This window comes from Bos taurus, chromosome 13 (assembly GCF_002263795.3).
Source record: "Bos taurus isolate L1 Dominette 01449 registration number 42190680 breed Hereford chromosome 13, ARS-UCD2.0, whole genome shotgun sequence".
Classification (NCBI taxonomy): Eukaryota; Metazoa; Chordata; class Mammalia; order Artiodactyla; family Bovidae; genus Bos; species Bos taurus.
In genome coordinates this window covers 60632260-60648476 of record NC_037340.1, presented here as the reverse complement: position 1 = coordinate 60648476, position 16217 = coordinate 60632260, and the positions used below count along the sequence as shown (strand labels likewise).

Genomic DNA, 16217 nt, shown 5'->3' with positions numbered 1-16217 from the left:
TCACGCTGTGTTCTATTGAAAAGTCCTGGTCTAGAGAATTGGAATGTGATACCCCTAACTGTAGGTCCCCAGACCTGGGGTCCATGCCCAAGGTACAATTCCAGCGACCATACCACAAGTGTTAGAGGAGGCTGCCAGGTTGCAAAGATTGTGAAATGTCCCTGGACATTGTGGGCACTGGAGTCAGTTGCCCCAGATTCAAATCTCAAATCTGCCTCTTATACTAAGCTGGGTGATCTTGACTCATCTATAGACTAGAAGTGACATTGCCCATTTCACAGTTCCATAAGTACCCCAGGGCCATTGCACATACTTTTTCCTCTGTCTCTTCTCACATGTTTCCACTCCCCCTCTTTTTTAAGATCTTAGTTTAAATACCACCTTCCTGATAAGTCTTACTAAAAATAGCCACCTCTCAGTCTTATCTGATAGAGAATAAATCTATGCTATTTATTTAAGAAAACACATGATGCATAATCTATTTTAAATGATTCTGGTTTATTGATTTTATTTTCCTGAGAGATGTCTGTCTCCTCCACTGATTTATAAGATCAGTGAGGGCAGGGATAAGTCGGTCTTGTCACTGATGAGTTCCCAGCACTTGGATCAGGGTCTGACACAGCATGGGACAAAGTTAGGACTGTATAAGCAAACCCAGCCACAGTTTGGTTTCAGAGAGGTGCTGGGAAAACAATATGCAATCTTTCCTTGCCCTCTAGAGCTGTGGGTGTGTCCATAGGAGTCTAGGTCCTCTTGTAGAAAATGAGTTCATTCATTCCTCCCAGGTTTGGGAGTCTCCAGGGTTAAATGGAGAAGGCAATGGCAACCCACTTCAGTACTCTTGCCTGGAAAATCCCATGGAGGGAGGAGCCTGGTAGGCTGCAGTCCATGGGGTCGCTAAGAGTAGGACACGACTGAGCCACTTCACTTTCACTTTTCACTTTCATGCACTGGAGAAGGAAATGGCAACCCACTCCAGTATTCTTGCCTGGAGAATCCCAGGGATGGGGGAGCCTGGTGGGCTGCTGTCTATGGGGTCGCACAGAGTCGGACATGACTGAAGTGACTTAGCAGCAGCAGCAGCAGGGTTAAATGAGATCTGAGAACAGCCCCCTGCTGTGCCCTGAAGACTCTGAGACACACATGAGCTGGTCCCTGGAGGTCTGCAACCAGGGAAACAAAGGTGACTCCACTTGTCTCCCATTAACCTCTGCCTGAAGGAGTTATTTTTTTGACATTGGTGAATTCAAACATCATGGCCTTAAGGGGACTGGACTCTCTGGGGCTGCATAGGGGTGCTTCACCAAACAGCAAGTGGCACCGGGGCTTCCCAGCCTGGGGTGCAAGTCCTATTATTATAGGTACCATTCCTCTCTCAGCCTCTACTGTCTCCCACTCTGTTTACTGAGCTTCTACCATTCGGTGGTAAAGAATCCGCATGCGATGCAGGAGACACGGGTTTGATCCCTGGGTCGGGAAGATGCCCTGGAGAAGAAACTGGCAACCCATTCCAGTATTCTTGGCTGGGGAAATCCCATGGACAGAGGAGCCTGGTAGGCTACAGTCCTTGGGACAGCAAAAGATTCAGACACGACTTAGTGACTGAACAGCAGCAGCAGTACTATGTGCCACAGAGTTCAAAGCATTTGACATGTGTTAGCTTATTTCCATTTCCTGATGTAGCACAGTGGGTTTGGCAGAGTTAGAGTCTGGGCACACTTATGCAGACTGGTTCCAGGGTTTTGTTGTTGTTGTTGTTCAGTCGCTCAGTTGTATCCAACTCTTTACGACCCCATGGATGGCAGTATGCCAGGCTTCCCTGTCCTTCACCATCTCCCGGAGTTTGCTCAAACTCATGTCCATTGAATTGGTGATGCCATCCAACCATCTCATCCTCTCTCGTCCCCTTCTCCTCCTGTCCTCAATTTTTCCCAGCATCAGGGTCTTTGCCAACGAGTTGTCTCTTCACACCAGGTGGCCAAAGTATTGGAGCTTCAGCATCTGACCTTTCAATGAATATTCAGGGTTGATTTCCTTTAGGAGGGACTGGTTTGATCTCTTTGCAGTCCAAGGGACTCTCAAAAGTCTTCTCCAACACCACAGTTTGAAAACATCAAATTCCAGGGTACTTCCTCTTAACTTCCAGGCTACACTGCCTGCATCAAGTGAGTGCTATGAAGCCCACTGGACCCCAGGCCTCTCCAGGGCACCACAATGGTCTTTTGAGCCCGGAGTCAGCCCCTAAGTCTGTGGTCTTTGCAAAGCTCCTGGGTTGTTTTTTCATAGCTGTAGAATGGGTTGAATGGAGCTTCCCGCCGGCCCAGGGTTCTCCTAAACATTCAGTAAAGCACTGGTGGGAAAGTGCTTTATTACCAGGGGAGTACCCAGGGAACTGTTAGGGTTTGCTTTTTTTCTCCTCCACCCATCCTGAGAAAGGGTGTTCTTCCTTCCATTTCACAGATGGGAAAACTGAGACTCAGAAAAGCAAAATGCTTTCTCTAAGGTGATAGGGAGAGCCAGCCTCTGGCATCGCTTTCAATCTTCGACCGCTGAGCGGGAGGGGTCGGGGGGTGGAGGCAAAACACCCCTAGAGGGCTAAGGGGAGGGGTTCCGGGACAGCTAGCTGTTCGCAAAGGAGGGGCGGGGCGGGCTTGGAGGTGACGGGCGGGAGGGCGGCGCTCAGCTGGGGATGGTGCAATCCCCGGCCTGAGGGCATCAGGCGGTGGCTGATTAACTCAGGTTTACATCACCCGGGCCGGAGCTGGAGCCCTGCTTTCCGCGCTCCAGAGACACTCGCAGCGGAAGCGGCGGCGGCTCCGCACACGTCCTGCTGCTGCCGGACCGAGGCCAGAGCCGCACCCGGAGCCGAGCTCGGCGGCGGCGGAGCAGCGCGGGCCACCGAGGGGTGCCAGGCGACCCTGAGCTCTTTCTGCGCCAGGACCCCGCCTCGTGCTAGGGCAAGGTACTCGGTGGGGGCGGGAGGGGCGGGAGGGGCGGGCAGGCGGGGCGGCTGAAGTTGCTGCGAGTGACACACACACACACACACAGACACAGACACAGACACAGACACACACAACTTTTAAGGAAGCCCGCCGTCGGGGGAGCGACGCTGGCTGAGTGTTCCCGCTGGGTCCAGGTGACGCGGTTCCGCAGGGCGCGGGGTCGCCGAGTGTGGCCGATCGGGCTGCGGGACCGTGGATCCCCGCGGGGTGGGGAGGCGTGTCCCGGGGAGGAGGGTGTGCGCTCCGAGTCTGTCTGAGTGTGGGGCGGGCAGGAGAGGTGTGTGGTTGGGTGCGGGGAGGTCCGTGGTTGGGTGCGAGGAGGTCTATGGGGTCCCTGGGAGTCGGGTGGTCCCGAGTACCTGTGAGATGTGTTCGTGAGGATTTGCTGGAGTCGGCGTGGGCCGATGGGTTCCGGGTGGGGCCGTGTGTCCGAGGACCGTGCGGAGGCCTGGGCACTGGGCGGCAGGTACTGGCCGTGCCGGGACGCACTGGGGTGCCTGTGGGTGGGGCGGGTGCGGGGTCAAGGGCGGCCTGGACGCTGTGCGCGCGCACAGATGTGCCGAGTCTGATGACCACCAGTTCGCCAGCTGTAGGATGCGCGCGTATTCTGGTTCTGCCAATGGTGTGTGTTGTACCTGTTGATACTGGGGTGTGCGGGCAAGGCCGCTTATCTCAGCGCCAGGGCCCAGCCTCCTTCCCTTTGCCGGTCCCCTCCCAGTCCTCTAGCAGCCCCTCGGTTTCCGCTTAACCTTCTGCAGGGGGTCGCGGGCGGGAACCGAGCGGTACTCCTGCCGCCCCGCCGCTTCCGCTCCCAAGAGAGGAGCCCAGCTGCTGAGGGTGCGGCCGGTCCGCCCACTGCCTTCTCGGTGGGAACTTGGAGTGGGGGTGGGGGGTACAGACTGAGCGTGTGGCCTTGTTGGTATCCGTCCTACAGTCGTGAGTACAGTTGGGAGAGCTCTCGGTGCGTGTGCTTGCGTCCTTGCCGGTGCAGGGTCCCCTTGACCTTGGCAAGACTTGACACCGGTGTGTCACTTAAGGATATGAAGGCCCCTCTCTGCCCTGCCCGTGTGCCATGGCGGGCCGGTTTGGACGAATGTGTTTGGGAGGGGCGCGTGTACACCTGTCTGCCCTGGGTTATGTGAATATGTGTGTTTGGTGTGACCCACCCTATTCCCCTGGGAGGGTCAAGGACCAGCAAGAGGTAGAAACTAGGCGCTGCCTGCATCCTACTGCAGAGATTCTAATCTTGCCCTGTGGCCTGTAAATTCCTGTATTCATCTATAAACTCAGTTACCCTGTCTGTCCAGTGGAGCTCATCCCAGGCAGGACCAGACTCTGAGCCCTGGATAAGGCCAGAGCAGCCTGGGGTACTGATGTAGTCATGGGAGAGTCACTCCAGGGAGTCTCGCTTTGCAGGACACAAAGCATCTACACACCTAGGGATCATCTTGCTTTACTCTTGGAAGAACCAGTGCAGTAAAGAGTGTTATCCTGGCCTCATCCCTGGGGAAGTTTCTGAGACTCCCAAAGGTAGCACTTCAGCATCTTCAGCTGTGAATAATAATAGTAATGAGCCAATGGTAGTGACCATTTCCTGACCCCTACCATGCAACAGGGCCGTGTTAATTTATTTGTATTTTCATTTCATCATCACAAAATCTTATGGACTTTGCATCCTGTTTCCACTTTACAGATGAGGCACAGAAAGTCTGAAAAACTTGCCTAGGGCTACCCAGCCAGGAAGGGTCAGAGACAGGATGAGATCCAGGGAATATCTGATGACAGCCACCCCCTACTGCATTCTCACCAAAATGGGATTATGCCTTTTTGTTCAAGATGGTGGCTCCCTCCCTCCCAAGGCAGCCCATGCATTTGGGAGCAGCAAGACTGGAGAGATGGGCATCAGCCTTAGAACTTTCTCTGAGTGATGTTCCCTCTAATCCTGCCTGGGACTGTTTGGAAGGTCTTTACCTGGCTGCAGTCCATTGTCCTCTAACACCTCATACCTGGGCTCCTTGTTCCTCCCCTGGAGCCTGGATGGGTGGGCACATGGGTGTTGGAGAGAACCTTTCTGCCCTAACATGCCATTGCCCTCCTCTACGCACCACACTGGCACACAGTGACATAGCTGTGTGGGGACGGGGCGGGGGGCGGTGCTTCCTCTGCAGTTGAGTAAGTGAATCCTGGGGCTTCCAGCCACCTTGCCTCCCTGCCTCATTCTCACCTGATGGTAAAACTGAGCTGGCTGGTGGACTAACTCCACACGTAGATCCTGTGATTCTGGTAGGTCTTGGGCCATCAGTTGATTGCAGACGAAGTTCACATTTGAGAAAAGAAATAAACTCCATCTGTTTTGAAGTACCCAAGCACTAAATAAGTGTAGAATCTTTATTTTAAAATACTGAAATTGAACATTCCCTTGCCTCCCTACTAAATCCCTTCCACTCCTGGAGTCTCCCAGAAGGCCAGAAGCTGCTGTGGCCAATTTAGCCTGGGTCCTTCTAGACCTTTTCCTGTGCATTTACACACCTGTGTATACAAATAGGCCTTTTCTGGTGGCTCAGATGGTAAAGAACCTGTGTGCAATGCAGGAAACCCAGATTCAACCCTGGGTTAGGAAGATCCCCTGGAGAAGGGAATGGCTATCCACTCCAGTATTATTGCCTGGAGAATTCCATGGACAGAGGTGCCTGGAGGGCTACAGTCCATGGGGTCACAAAGAGTCAGACACGACTGAGCTACTAACACTTTCACACATATCATATTACACACTTGTGGGGTTTTTTAAATAAATGAGATCATTTCATGTATATTTTTCAGCAGCTAGCTCTGTTCACTTGACAATATATTTAGTCATTCCAGAAACATCCATGTACATTCAGTATATACATCATTCATGCATCATTCTTCATCATCCATTCTTCTCTCCCTCCTCCCATTCCTCCCTCCCTTTCAGAGGTAATAACTGCCTGTGCTACAGCACTCAACAGATACAGTACAAAGTCTTTCTTCCTCTTCTCACCAATCTTCAAGTCCATCTCTCCTCTGTACTTTGTTTTTCACTTTACAGTTCACTCTGGAGATTTTTCCAACTAGCACATAAAGGATTTCCTCAATCTCTTAAATGGCTACAACTATTTTACGTATGGTGAAATATAATGTATTTAACCAGTCCTAAAAATGGATGTTTAATTGATTCTATCATATGGGCTGTAGGAATAACTTTGTACTTGCACCATTGCATCAGTATGTAGAGAGTTCTTGATCATTTTTAGAGCTGTATAGTATTCCACTATGTGGCTGTATCATGATGGCTTGCCCAACCTCCAACTGCTCAACATGTGGGAGAGTTTCCTACTTTTTGCTGTTAGATACGACACTGACAAGCAGCCTTTCACGTATTTAATTTTTTTGGTGAGCATTTTATTTGGAAGATAAATTCTCAAAAGTGCGACACCGAGTCAAGGGTATATGCTTTTGTTCATTTAACGCACACTGCCAGGTCACCCTTCATAAAGGCTGTGCCAGTGTAACCTCCCACCAGCAGAGGAAGAGAAGAGCCGCCAAGTAGCCTGACTTCAGTGCCTTTCTCCCCTTCTTTCTAGATGCGAGCAAGCCCCCTGGCTGTTCCAGCAAATGCCCCCTCCAGAAAGAAGCGGTTGGAGCTGGATGATGACCTAGACACTGAGTGTCCCAGCCAGAAACAAGCTCGAAGTGGGCCCCAGCCCAGGCTACCCTCCTGCCCGCTAACCCTGAACCCACCACCTGCTCCTGTTCATGCTCCGGATGTGACCACTCCCTCCAGGCTTGGACCCTATGTTCTCCTGGAGCCTGAGGAGGGGAGCCGGACCTATCGCGCTCTGCACTGCCCCACAGGCACGGAGTACATCTGCAAGGTACATGTCCCAGAGGCCATCTCCATGAGCATCACGGGGGCTGGGAAAAGGCGTTGGCTCTAAAGAATTGCCAGGGCTGAGGGCCCCTTATAGTAATTTAGTTCTGTGTTTACTGGGAAAGCAGCCAGTGAATACCCAGGCCAAGCTGAAACCAGAAAGGTAAACCAGATGGTCCCAGCCCTGGGGGAATACAGAGCTTAGGCTGTATAGTGTGATAAATGTTGCTGGGGTGAGGCTTAGGGGCCAGGAGTGCAAAGAGAAACCTCTAGTATATTAGAAAGCAGAGTCAGAAAAGGCTGAGGAGGAGTCAGCCAGGGAGAAATGGGAAAAAGGGGTTCCAGGAAGGGGAAATAGCTGTCCGAGGCCAAGAGGAGTGAACATGGCACTTCAGAGCATGAAAAGGACTTCATCATGGCCAGAGTGAGTGGGAAAAGGATGCAGACAGGGCTGACAGATGAGAGCTAGCAGCCGCGGATTGTGAAAGCATTAGGAAAAAGCCCTGCTAGGCTGTGGGGAGCCACTGAAGGCATTTGCACCAGGGAAGGATGAGATATGGTAGACATTAGAACTCCTGGGACCATGGAAGTCATTGGGCCTACTCGTGACCATTTTATAGATGGAAAAACTGAGGTCAAGAGAGAAGGGCCATGCATGAAGCCACATGGCATCAGACCTGGATCCTAGGGCAAGGTCCAGGGCTCCTGACAGAAATCAGGGTTCTTGACAGAATTCAGGCAATAGGCAGAGCCACGTGACCCCTACAGGACACTGCCAGGTCTTGGCCCACAAGGACAGAGATGAGAAAGCATTTGTTGCTGTTGTTTCAGTTGCTAAGTCACGTCCGATTCTTTTGCAACCCCATGGACTGTAGCCTGCCAGTCTCCTCCGTCCGTGGGATTTCCTAGGAAAGAATACTGGAGTGGGTTGCCATTTCCTTCTCCAGGGTATCTTCCCAACCCAGGGATCAAACCTGCATCTCCTGCGCTGGCAGGCAGATTCTTTACCACTGAGCCACCAGGGGAGGCCCTGAGAAAGCATAATCGTAGGCATTAACTGTGCACAAGGTACTATATTGATCGTGCAGTCTGCATCCTCTCTAATATTCACACAGTCTATGAAGTAGTTACTATTATTGGGCCCATTCTGTAGAGAGAGGACAGGTTCTGAGGCTCAGAAAGCTGTGGTTACTCGAACGTGAAAGTGTTAGTCAGTCAGTTGTGTCTGACTTTTTGCGACCTCTTGGACTCTAACTCACCAGGCTCCTCGGTCCATGGAGTTCTCCAGGCAAGAATACTGGAGCGGGTAGCCATTCCCTCCTACAGGGGATCTTCCCAACCCAGGGATCAAACCTAGGTCTCCTGCATTGCAGGCAGGTTCTTTACTGTCTGAGCCACCCAGGAAGCCCTGGGGTTACTTGCCACCTCACAAAGCCAGGAGGTGTCAGAGCTGAAATTGGGCCAAGGCAGGTTCAACCCAGAGCCTTGAACCCCATGCTAGGACAGGTGGTTCAGATACAAGCAGGGCAGGTTTGCCCTGGTGGGCAGAGGTAAGGAGGATAGGGGAGACCCAGGTACACAGGGAGGGGTAGAAGGGAGCTGGGTCCCCTTGGGAAGGCACAGAGAGGCAGGGGGACTGACGCCTCCGTCCAGTTGGCCGGGGGATGAGGGGAAGCAGCAGCAGTGGCTCCAGTTCCTGCTCATGGGGGTGCAGTGGGCGGGGCCACATCTGGACATCAGACACCAGCTTTACCTGGGCTCTGGGCACTTGATGCAGGTTCCTAGGTCTACCCCAGGTATTCTAGGGAACCCATGAACTCTGGGTCCTCTTTCTATAGCATCACAGGTTTTTTCTGGTCCCTCTAGGGAGGGAAGTCCATACTGAAAGGAATGACCATGGCAAGCTGGAGTCAGAAGCTTTCACATGACCCCAGATATTCAGGAACATTTAGGGCAATCTACTGGGAGTGCCTGTCCTTACACCTAGCGTGAACTGTGGGAGCTGACCTGTTGTTTCCACATTGCCTAGGCTTTTCTGGTCAGCATGTAGAAAGATCAACATCCTGTCTTTCTAGATTATTGCCTTATTCATTAATTCAACAAACTCTCAGTGAGCACTTGTATACTCTGTGCATCATGCAATATGCACCACATATGGCTAAAAAGTGGGCCAAGCTGTGCCATCACAGTTCATGGTGCAGGTGAATGAGTAACATATATATCAGGTTATCTTAACTGCTATGGAGAAAAACTAGGAGCTAGGAGAAAGGGGAGAGGGAAGAGGGGAAGGGGAGAAGGTGCAGGTGATCTTAGGTGGGAAGTCCACCTTGGAGGAGGTGACCTGAATAGTGTCTTGAACTGAGGAAGCCAGCCCTGTGGGTATCTAGAGGAGAACGCTCAGGTAGCAGAAAAAGCAAGTGTAAATGCTCAGAGGCAGGGATGCATTTGCCCTGATTTTTAAAAAAGTCTCTGTTTGTGAATTGTTTACTCGAAGCCACTCCAATTGCTTTAGGACATGTACTTACATCTTTTCATGGATTAAATGTGTATATGCTTTATTTATTTTTATTGGCTATATGTCCTAGACAAAATGACAAGCAAAGGGTTTAAAGGCAGATAAACCAAAGTGCATAGACTGCTCTGCCAGTGATGAGCCATGTGGCTTCCAAGTCACCATCCTCTGAACATCCTTTCAGGACTATGGAAAGGCTTCCATCTAATGTCTATAAGCCCCTAGCATCTTTCCCCACGACCTCACCACGCTCACCACAGGCCCCACCTTCCTTCACATTCCAGCCACACTGAGCTTTGGCTGGGTTTCTGGAGCAGCTCAGTTTCTTTCCTACCTCAGAACCTTTGCACTGCCTTTGCACCTGGAAAGCTTACTCCTTGGGCATCTCAATCACTCAGGTCACTTCCCAGAGTCCCTTCTGGACTATACTTTCTAAAATAGGTGTCTCCTGCCAAGATATTCTTCATTCCAGCATTCCTTTGCAATGCTCATCAGAATTTGTAAGTATTTAGTTTTTTGGCCTGTTTAACTGTCTCATGTATTGGACTGTGGGCACCAGGAGGGCAGGGACCATGGCTGTCAGTCAAGTTATAGTCCCAGTGGCAGGCACAGGTGGGCATTCAATGCCTGCTTGTGGGATGAAGGAAAGGGTGGGTGGGCAGTGAATGCTAGAGAATGGTAGCCATGATGGGTGATGACGACCATAAGGTTACTTCTGTATTGTCTACTCTTCCAGATTCCTCTTGTTTGAGTTACTTTTGTTCTGGTTACCTGATATACTTTTGAATATCTCAAGTTTAAGAGCACATGAGCTTGTAGCTAAGAGCATGGATGATGGAGAACAGGGATTTAAATCCCAGCTCTGCTCCTTGCCGGTCACGCAGCCCTCAGCTGGGTCAGTATTGAGTGACATGCAGTGGAAGCGCTGGGCACAGGGCCCAGCCCACAGTAGTGCCTAAAGGATCGGCTGTGACCTGCTGCAAGGCCGGCCCCAGCCGCCTGCCCCTGCCGCCTGCCCCCTGGAGTCCCCACCCATGCTCATACCACGCTCTGCCCACAGGTGTACCCGGCCTGCGAGAGGCTGGCGGTGCTGGAGCCCTACTGGAGGCTGCCCCATCATGGCCACGTGGCCCGGCCGGCGGAGGTCCTGGCCGGCACGCAGCTCCTCTACGCCTTCTTCCTGCGGCCGCACGGGGACATGCACAGCCTGGTGCGCCGCCGGCGTCGCCTCCCGGAGCCCGAGGCCGCCGCGCTCTTCCGCCAGATGGCCGCCGCCCTGGCGCATTGCCACCAGCACGGGCTGGTCCTCCGCGACCTCAAGCTAAGGCGCTTCGTCTTCACCGACCGGGAGAGGTGAGTGTGGCCGCCGAGGAGGCCCCTTGGTTTGGCCTTGACTGATGTTCTGGTCACACTTGGATTGAGGTGATGCGTTTTTTGGCAAGAATACCACAGAAGCCGTGGGGCCTTCTCAGCCGGTTCTATCAGGAGATTCGGGCTGCTGAGAGGAACTACTGTGATGTTAACCCCGGTCTTTGGTTACAGTGGCTTCTGCCAAGTTGTCCACTGGAAGGCTCCTAATTTACCCTTTGTGTACCTTGGGTAATTCTTTGTCATTAATTTGTCATTAAAAACCTTGAGGGTTTTTATTGACAAACTGCTATCTATTCCATAGCAGTTACTCTTATGATATTTGCCTAAGGGTGGTTTTCTTTTCTTTTTAAAAATGTTACTATTTATCTGGCTGCACCGAGTCTTAGTTGCAACATGTGCAATCTAGTTCCCCTTTCAGGGATTGAACTCTGGGCCCCCTGTATTGGGAGCGTGGAGTTTTAGCCACTAGACCACCAGGGAAGTCCCTGAAGGTGGTTTTTCCTTTTAAAGATGGTATTTCCTTTTACATTTTATACTAAAATGACCATGCTTTGAGTAATAGGTAGAATGTAAATTTTATAATGATTTTTAAGCTAATATGCAGCTTTTCAAATAATTTCAAGCTTAGGGTGAGTACAACACCCCCAGACCTCCCAGAAGTGAGAAAAGTGCTTTCTTCCCTTTTCAAGGCAAAAGTTTGAGCCCACCATCAGTAAATGATAGATAATGGAATCATCCTGGGGCCAAATTCTGGCTCTACTTCTTTAACCTGCAGTTTGGCCTTGAGCAATGGCTTCATCTGCCTGAGCCTTGACTTCTTTATCTGTAAAATGGGCCAATAATGCTATCATCTCCGCTCACCCCCAGTGCAGTGATTGACAGGACTGGTCAGCATTTTCAGACCGGCACCCAGGAAGTAGTACCACAGGAATGAGATTAGTAGCAATGGCAATGCTATGCTTACTATTAAAGTAATCTAGACCACTCTGTGGGAGTTATTTAAAGCAGAAATTGCTAAGGTTGGTCCACACACACTTTTTTTTCTTTGCACCACATACCTGTTCATTTGTGGGGTTTTTTTGTTTTTTGTTTTTGCTTGTTTCCTGTTTTTCTTTCTTTCTTTTAGTTGAAGGATAATTACAATATGGTGTTGGTTTCTGCCATACATCAATATGGGTCATGTTCGTTTGTGGTTTTAATTGAAGTTGGTTGCCAACTTTTTAAAACCTGTTTTTTTTTTTCCTTTAAAATATGATTTCTGGGTTCTTTTGTGGAAAAGGGGTACCATGGAGGCACCCTGGGAACTATATGAGCAGCTTATAGCACTGTCTCTGGGCAGGAGAGAGCCAAGGTTCAGTCTCAGTCCTGCTCCTTTGGCTGCAAAATGGCATCTTCCTCACAGGCTGCATGAGGGGGAAATGAGGTGTGATAGATACAAGCTTAGCTCAGGGTGAGGTATGCCGTGGACACTCCCAAATATTAACTGTCGGTTTGTGCTGAGATAGTTGACACAGTCCCCACTTCCTGTTTCTCATTTTGTTTCCTGCCTAGACCCCAAGTTTGCATCTGGCTTCAGAGAGTTTTAATGCCCTCAGCCCCTCAGCACAGCCCCACGTCCCCAGCCCCCAAGTCAAGGTTCAGGCAGGTGAAGCCATCACTCAAGGCCAAATTGCAAGTTAACAAGTAGAACCTGAATTTGATCCCAGAGACATTTGGAAAAATGTGTTCCTCTCAGAGTCCTAGTTCAGATTTAATTGCTGTGTGACCTTGAGAAATGAATAAACCTCTCTGAGCCTAGACTTCCTCATCTGTAAAATGGGATCAGCCAACCAGCCTCACAGGACTGACTCATGTCTGGCAAATGCCAGCTGGTACTGGGGAAATGGGTGCCACTCAGGGTGACAATGTGGGGTAGTAGAAGCGGGGGTCCCACTGGCTGACTCCCTGTCTCTCTGCCCATGTAGGACGAAACTGGTGCTGGAGAACCTGGAAGATGCCTGTGTGCTGACTGGGCCTGACGACTCCCTGTGGGACAAGCATGCGTGCCCAGCCTACGTGGGCCCCGAGATCCTCAGTTCCCGGGCATCCTACTCAGGCAAGGCGGCAGATGTCTGGAGCCTGGGTGTGGCACTCTTTACCATGCTGGCCGGCCACTACCCCTTCCAGGACTCAGAGCCTGCCCTGCTCTTTGGCAAGATCCGCCGTGGCGCCTTTGCCTTGCCTGAGGGCCTCTCGGCCCCCGCCCGCTGCCTGGTCCGCTGTCTCCTCCGAAGGGAGCCAACTGAGCGGCTCACAGCCTCGGGTATCCTGCTGCACCCTTGGCTGCGGGAAAATGCCATCCCTGCAGCCCTACCTCGGTCCCGCCACTGTGAGGCTGACCAGGTGGTCCCCGAAGGGCCGGGGCTGGAGGAAGCAGAGGAGGAAGGAGAAAGAGATATGGGTCTCTATGGCTGATGTCACCTTACTGGACTCTCAGCTGCAGACAGCAGATTGAGTCTGGGGTATCTCTAAGCTCTCTTCTGCCTCTTTGAGCTGAGCCAAGCCTTAAGTGCCTTCTGGGAGAGAGAGAGGAGGAGGTGTGTGCAGAGCATGCTGGACACAAACACCTGTGCAGATGAGCTCGTGCCCCACCGAGTCCTTCTCAGGAGCTCCCTGTGCCAAGCCCTGTTCCGGATGCTGGGAACACAGCAGTGAATAACAGAGACAAAGTCCTGCTCAGAGCTGACAATACTTTCCATGCCCATGAGTCAGTGTCTACACTGAGCACCCACAGTGCAGGGGTTGGCATCCACTCGTGCTGATACCCAGGCACCTCTGACATGGAACAGTCCCTGTCACAAACAACCCAGCTGCCTTTGTATCTCATGCCTTTTCAGAGGAATGGAAGCATCCCTGTGCCAAAGGCTCCAGGCCTCTCCCCTGTGATTCAGGACCCTAGAGCCCAGACCAGGCTGGGAATTTTCCTCCCAGCAGCTCTGTCCTCTTGGCCAAGGGCTTCTCCATCCAGGCTTGAGCCAAGGATTTAGGCTGGAAGATCAGGAGTGCAAAACATGAGGCTGGTCCTCATCTTACTGAAAGAGTAATTTGGAGTGAGGGCCTAGGCCTGTCCACCTCTGTGGACCAAGCACCAAGATCAGGCAAGTTCTGTCCCCTGGCCTCCTGGAAAGTCTCAGGTTCAGGACCCTACATTAACACTATGGGTTTATATGCCATGAGTGTGTATTTTTTATCTTGTGCCTCATAAAGGAATTATGAAATGCTGTCATCTCTCTTACATATTTCATCCATCTTCTCCTCCCCATCTCTTATGAGTTTTCCGTGCCTCTGCAACCAGCCTCAGGGTGAAAGGTCGGAGGCCTTGTGTCTCAATCTCAGCCGACTGGTTCATGAGAATAGAAGACCCAGTGGGTCTTCTCTCATTCACTCTGTTCTTTCTGGATGTTCTGATGTCTCAGGGTACTGTTTGACTGCAAGTCACTGAAATCTTGAGTCAAAGTGGAAAGAAAGAAGGAGACGAACCAGGAAGTCAACAGGCAGAGAGGGGATGGGCTTCAGGGCTCATTTATTTATCTGGCTCAGTCGGTAAAGAATCTGCCTGCAATATAGGAGAACTGGGTTTGATCCCTGGGTCAGGAAGATTCCCTGGAGAAGGAAATGGCAACCTATTCCAGTAAAATCCTGGAAAATCCCATGGAAAGAGGAGCCTGATGGGCTATAGTCCATGGGGTCACAAGAGTCGGATACGACTTGATGACTAAACCACCACAGAGCTGTTAGAAAGGACCCTGGCTCCCTACGTTCATTCTGTCTTGGCTCTGCTGTCCTAGGTAACTGCTGGCACAACGGCTACAACCATCTGTGGTGTCACCTAAGACAGATCCATGACCAGAGAGGAAGGAGGAGGGTGGTACCTGAGAACTCTTTCTCTGGAGTCAGGCTGCCTGGAATTAAATCCTGGCTCCAACACTCACTAGCTGTTTGACCCTTGACAAGTTTCTTAACCACTCCATACTGCAGAGACTTCATCTGTAAAATGAGAGATAATAGTACCTAACCCAAGAAAGTTGAATGGGTTATTTTATTTAAAGCACTTAGAATTAACAGTGCCTGGCAGTGGCAAGTGGAGAAGGCAATGGCAACCCACTCCAGTACTCTTGCCGGGAAAATCCCATGGACGGAGGTGCCTGGTAGGCTGCAGTCCATAGGGTCTCTAAGAGTTGACACGACTGAGCAGCTTCACTTTCACTTTTCACTTTCAGGCATTGGAGAAGGAAATGGCAACCCACTCTAGTGTTCTTGCCTGGAGAATCCCAGGGATGGGGGAGCCTGGTGGGCTGCCATCTCTGGGATCGCACAGAGTTAGACACAACTGAAGTGACTTAGCAGCAGCAGCAGGCATAACAAGCCCTCAAAGTTAGGTATTTCTCTCCATAGCTTTTCCATGGGATGAGGAAAGCTTTCCTAGGAGCATTCTGAACAGACTTGCCCACATTCCTCACTGGCCAGACCTGGGTGTGCCTTCTCCTGACCAATCACCAGCAAAGGAAATGCAGTTATGTTAATTATCATGTCAAGTCTCCAGCAGTTTCCCTGAGGCTCATGCTACATATTGGGAGTTGGGATGGTGGGGGAAAGATACCTGCACAAAATCAAATTCTGAGAGGGAGGTGTAGTGGGGAAAAGTGCAGAGGAAGAGAACTGCAGAAGCTCCCTCAATAGCTTGCTAACTGCAGACAGGTGAGGGTGGCTATCCTAGATTGCCCAGCCATCAGTTGACCCTCCAGCTGACTGAAAATGCAGAGTTCAGTTAGGTTGACCCAGACCAGAAAATTTCCCCAACTGACCCACAGGATCAGGGGCTAAATAAAAGGATTGTTTTAAGCCATTGAGTTTTAGTGTTTTGTTACACAGCAAATGCTGATATAGACAGGGACAAGTCAGCCTCCTCTCTGTGCACCCAGCATGACCCAGAAGAGGGCCCAGCTGTATCTAGGGTCTCATGGAGCTGCCTCCAACCTTTACCCTTCCATCCAGCCTCGAAAAGACCCTGCCCCGTCACAAGCTGTGCGCAAGTAGCAAGGGCAAGAGGGGACAGTTCATATAAAACGGGGGCTGCCAAGTGGCAGGTCTTTATTACACAGAGACTCATCACCATCTCACAACAGCCCTATGAAGCAAGTGCTTTTGTCATTTCACTGACAAGAAAAATGAGGTTCAGAGAGAGCACAAGATTCATCCAAAACCACACAACAGGGAAAAACTCACCTGGTTTTTGCCTTGAAGCAGGAGCTTTTGCCAAGTCCACTCTGAGGCAGCTGAATGAGAACTATCACATAAAAATGTAAATCTTCTCTCACCAAGCAATGCACATAGCCATACCTCTGGCCGCAACTAGTAGGGACTTTGATGTTCTGTTTGTGTTCTTTGGTTGATCACTGTG

The 16217-nt window shown here is 51.0% G+C and overlaps 1 protein-coding gene across 2 annotated transcripts; it reads left to right on the top strand.

The window, feature by feature from the left end:
- The first annotated feature begins 2699 nt into the window (after window positions 1-2699).
- TRIB3 (tribbles pseudokinase 3) lies at window positions 2700-15658 on the top strand. 2 transcript variants are annotated; one of them, XM_005214812.5, is made up of 4 exons: window positions 2700-2962; window positions 6608-6898; window positions 10467-10759; window positions 12742-15658. In XM_005214812.5, exons 2-4 carry the CDS (start codon window positions 6608-6610, stop codon window positions 13229-13231), a joined length of 1074 nt encoding a protein of 357 aa, XP_005214869.1. In that variant the 5' UTR covers window positions 2700-2962; the 3' UTR covers window positions 13232-15658.
- Window positions 15659-16217: the final 559 nt, after the last annotated feature.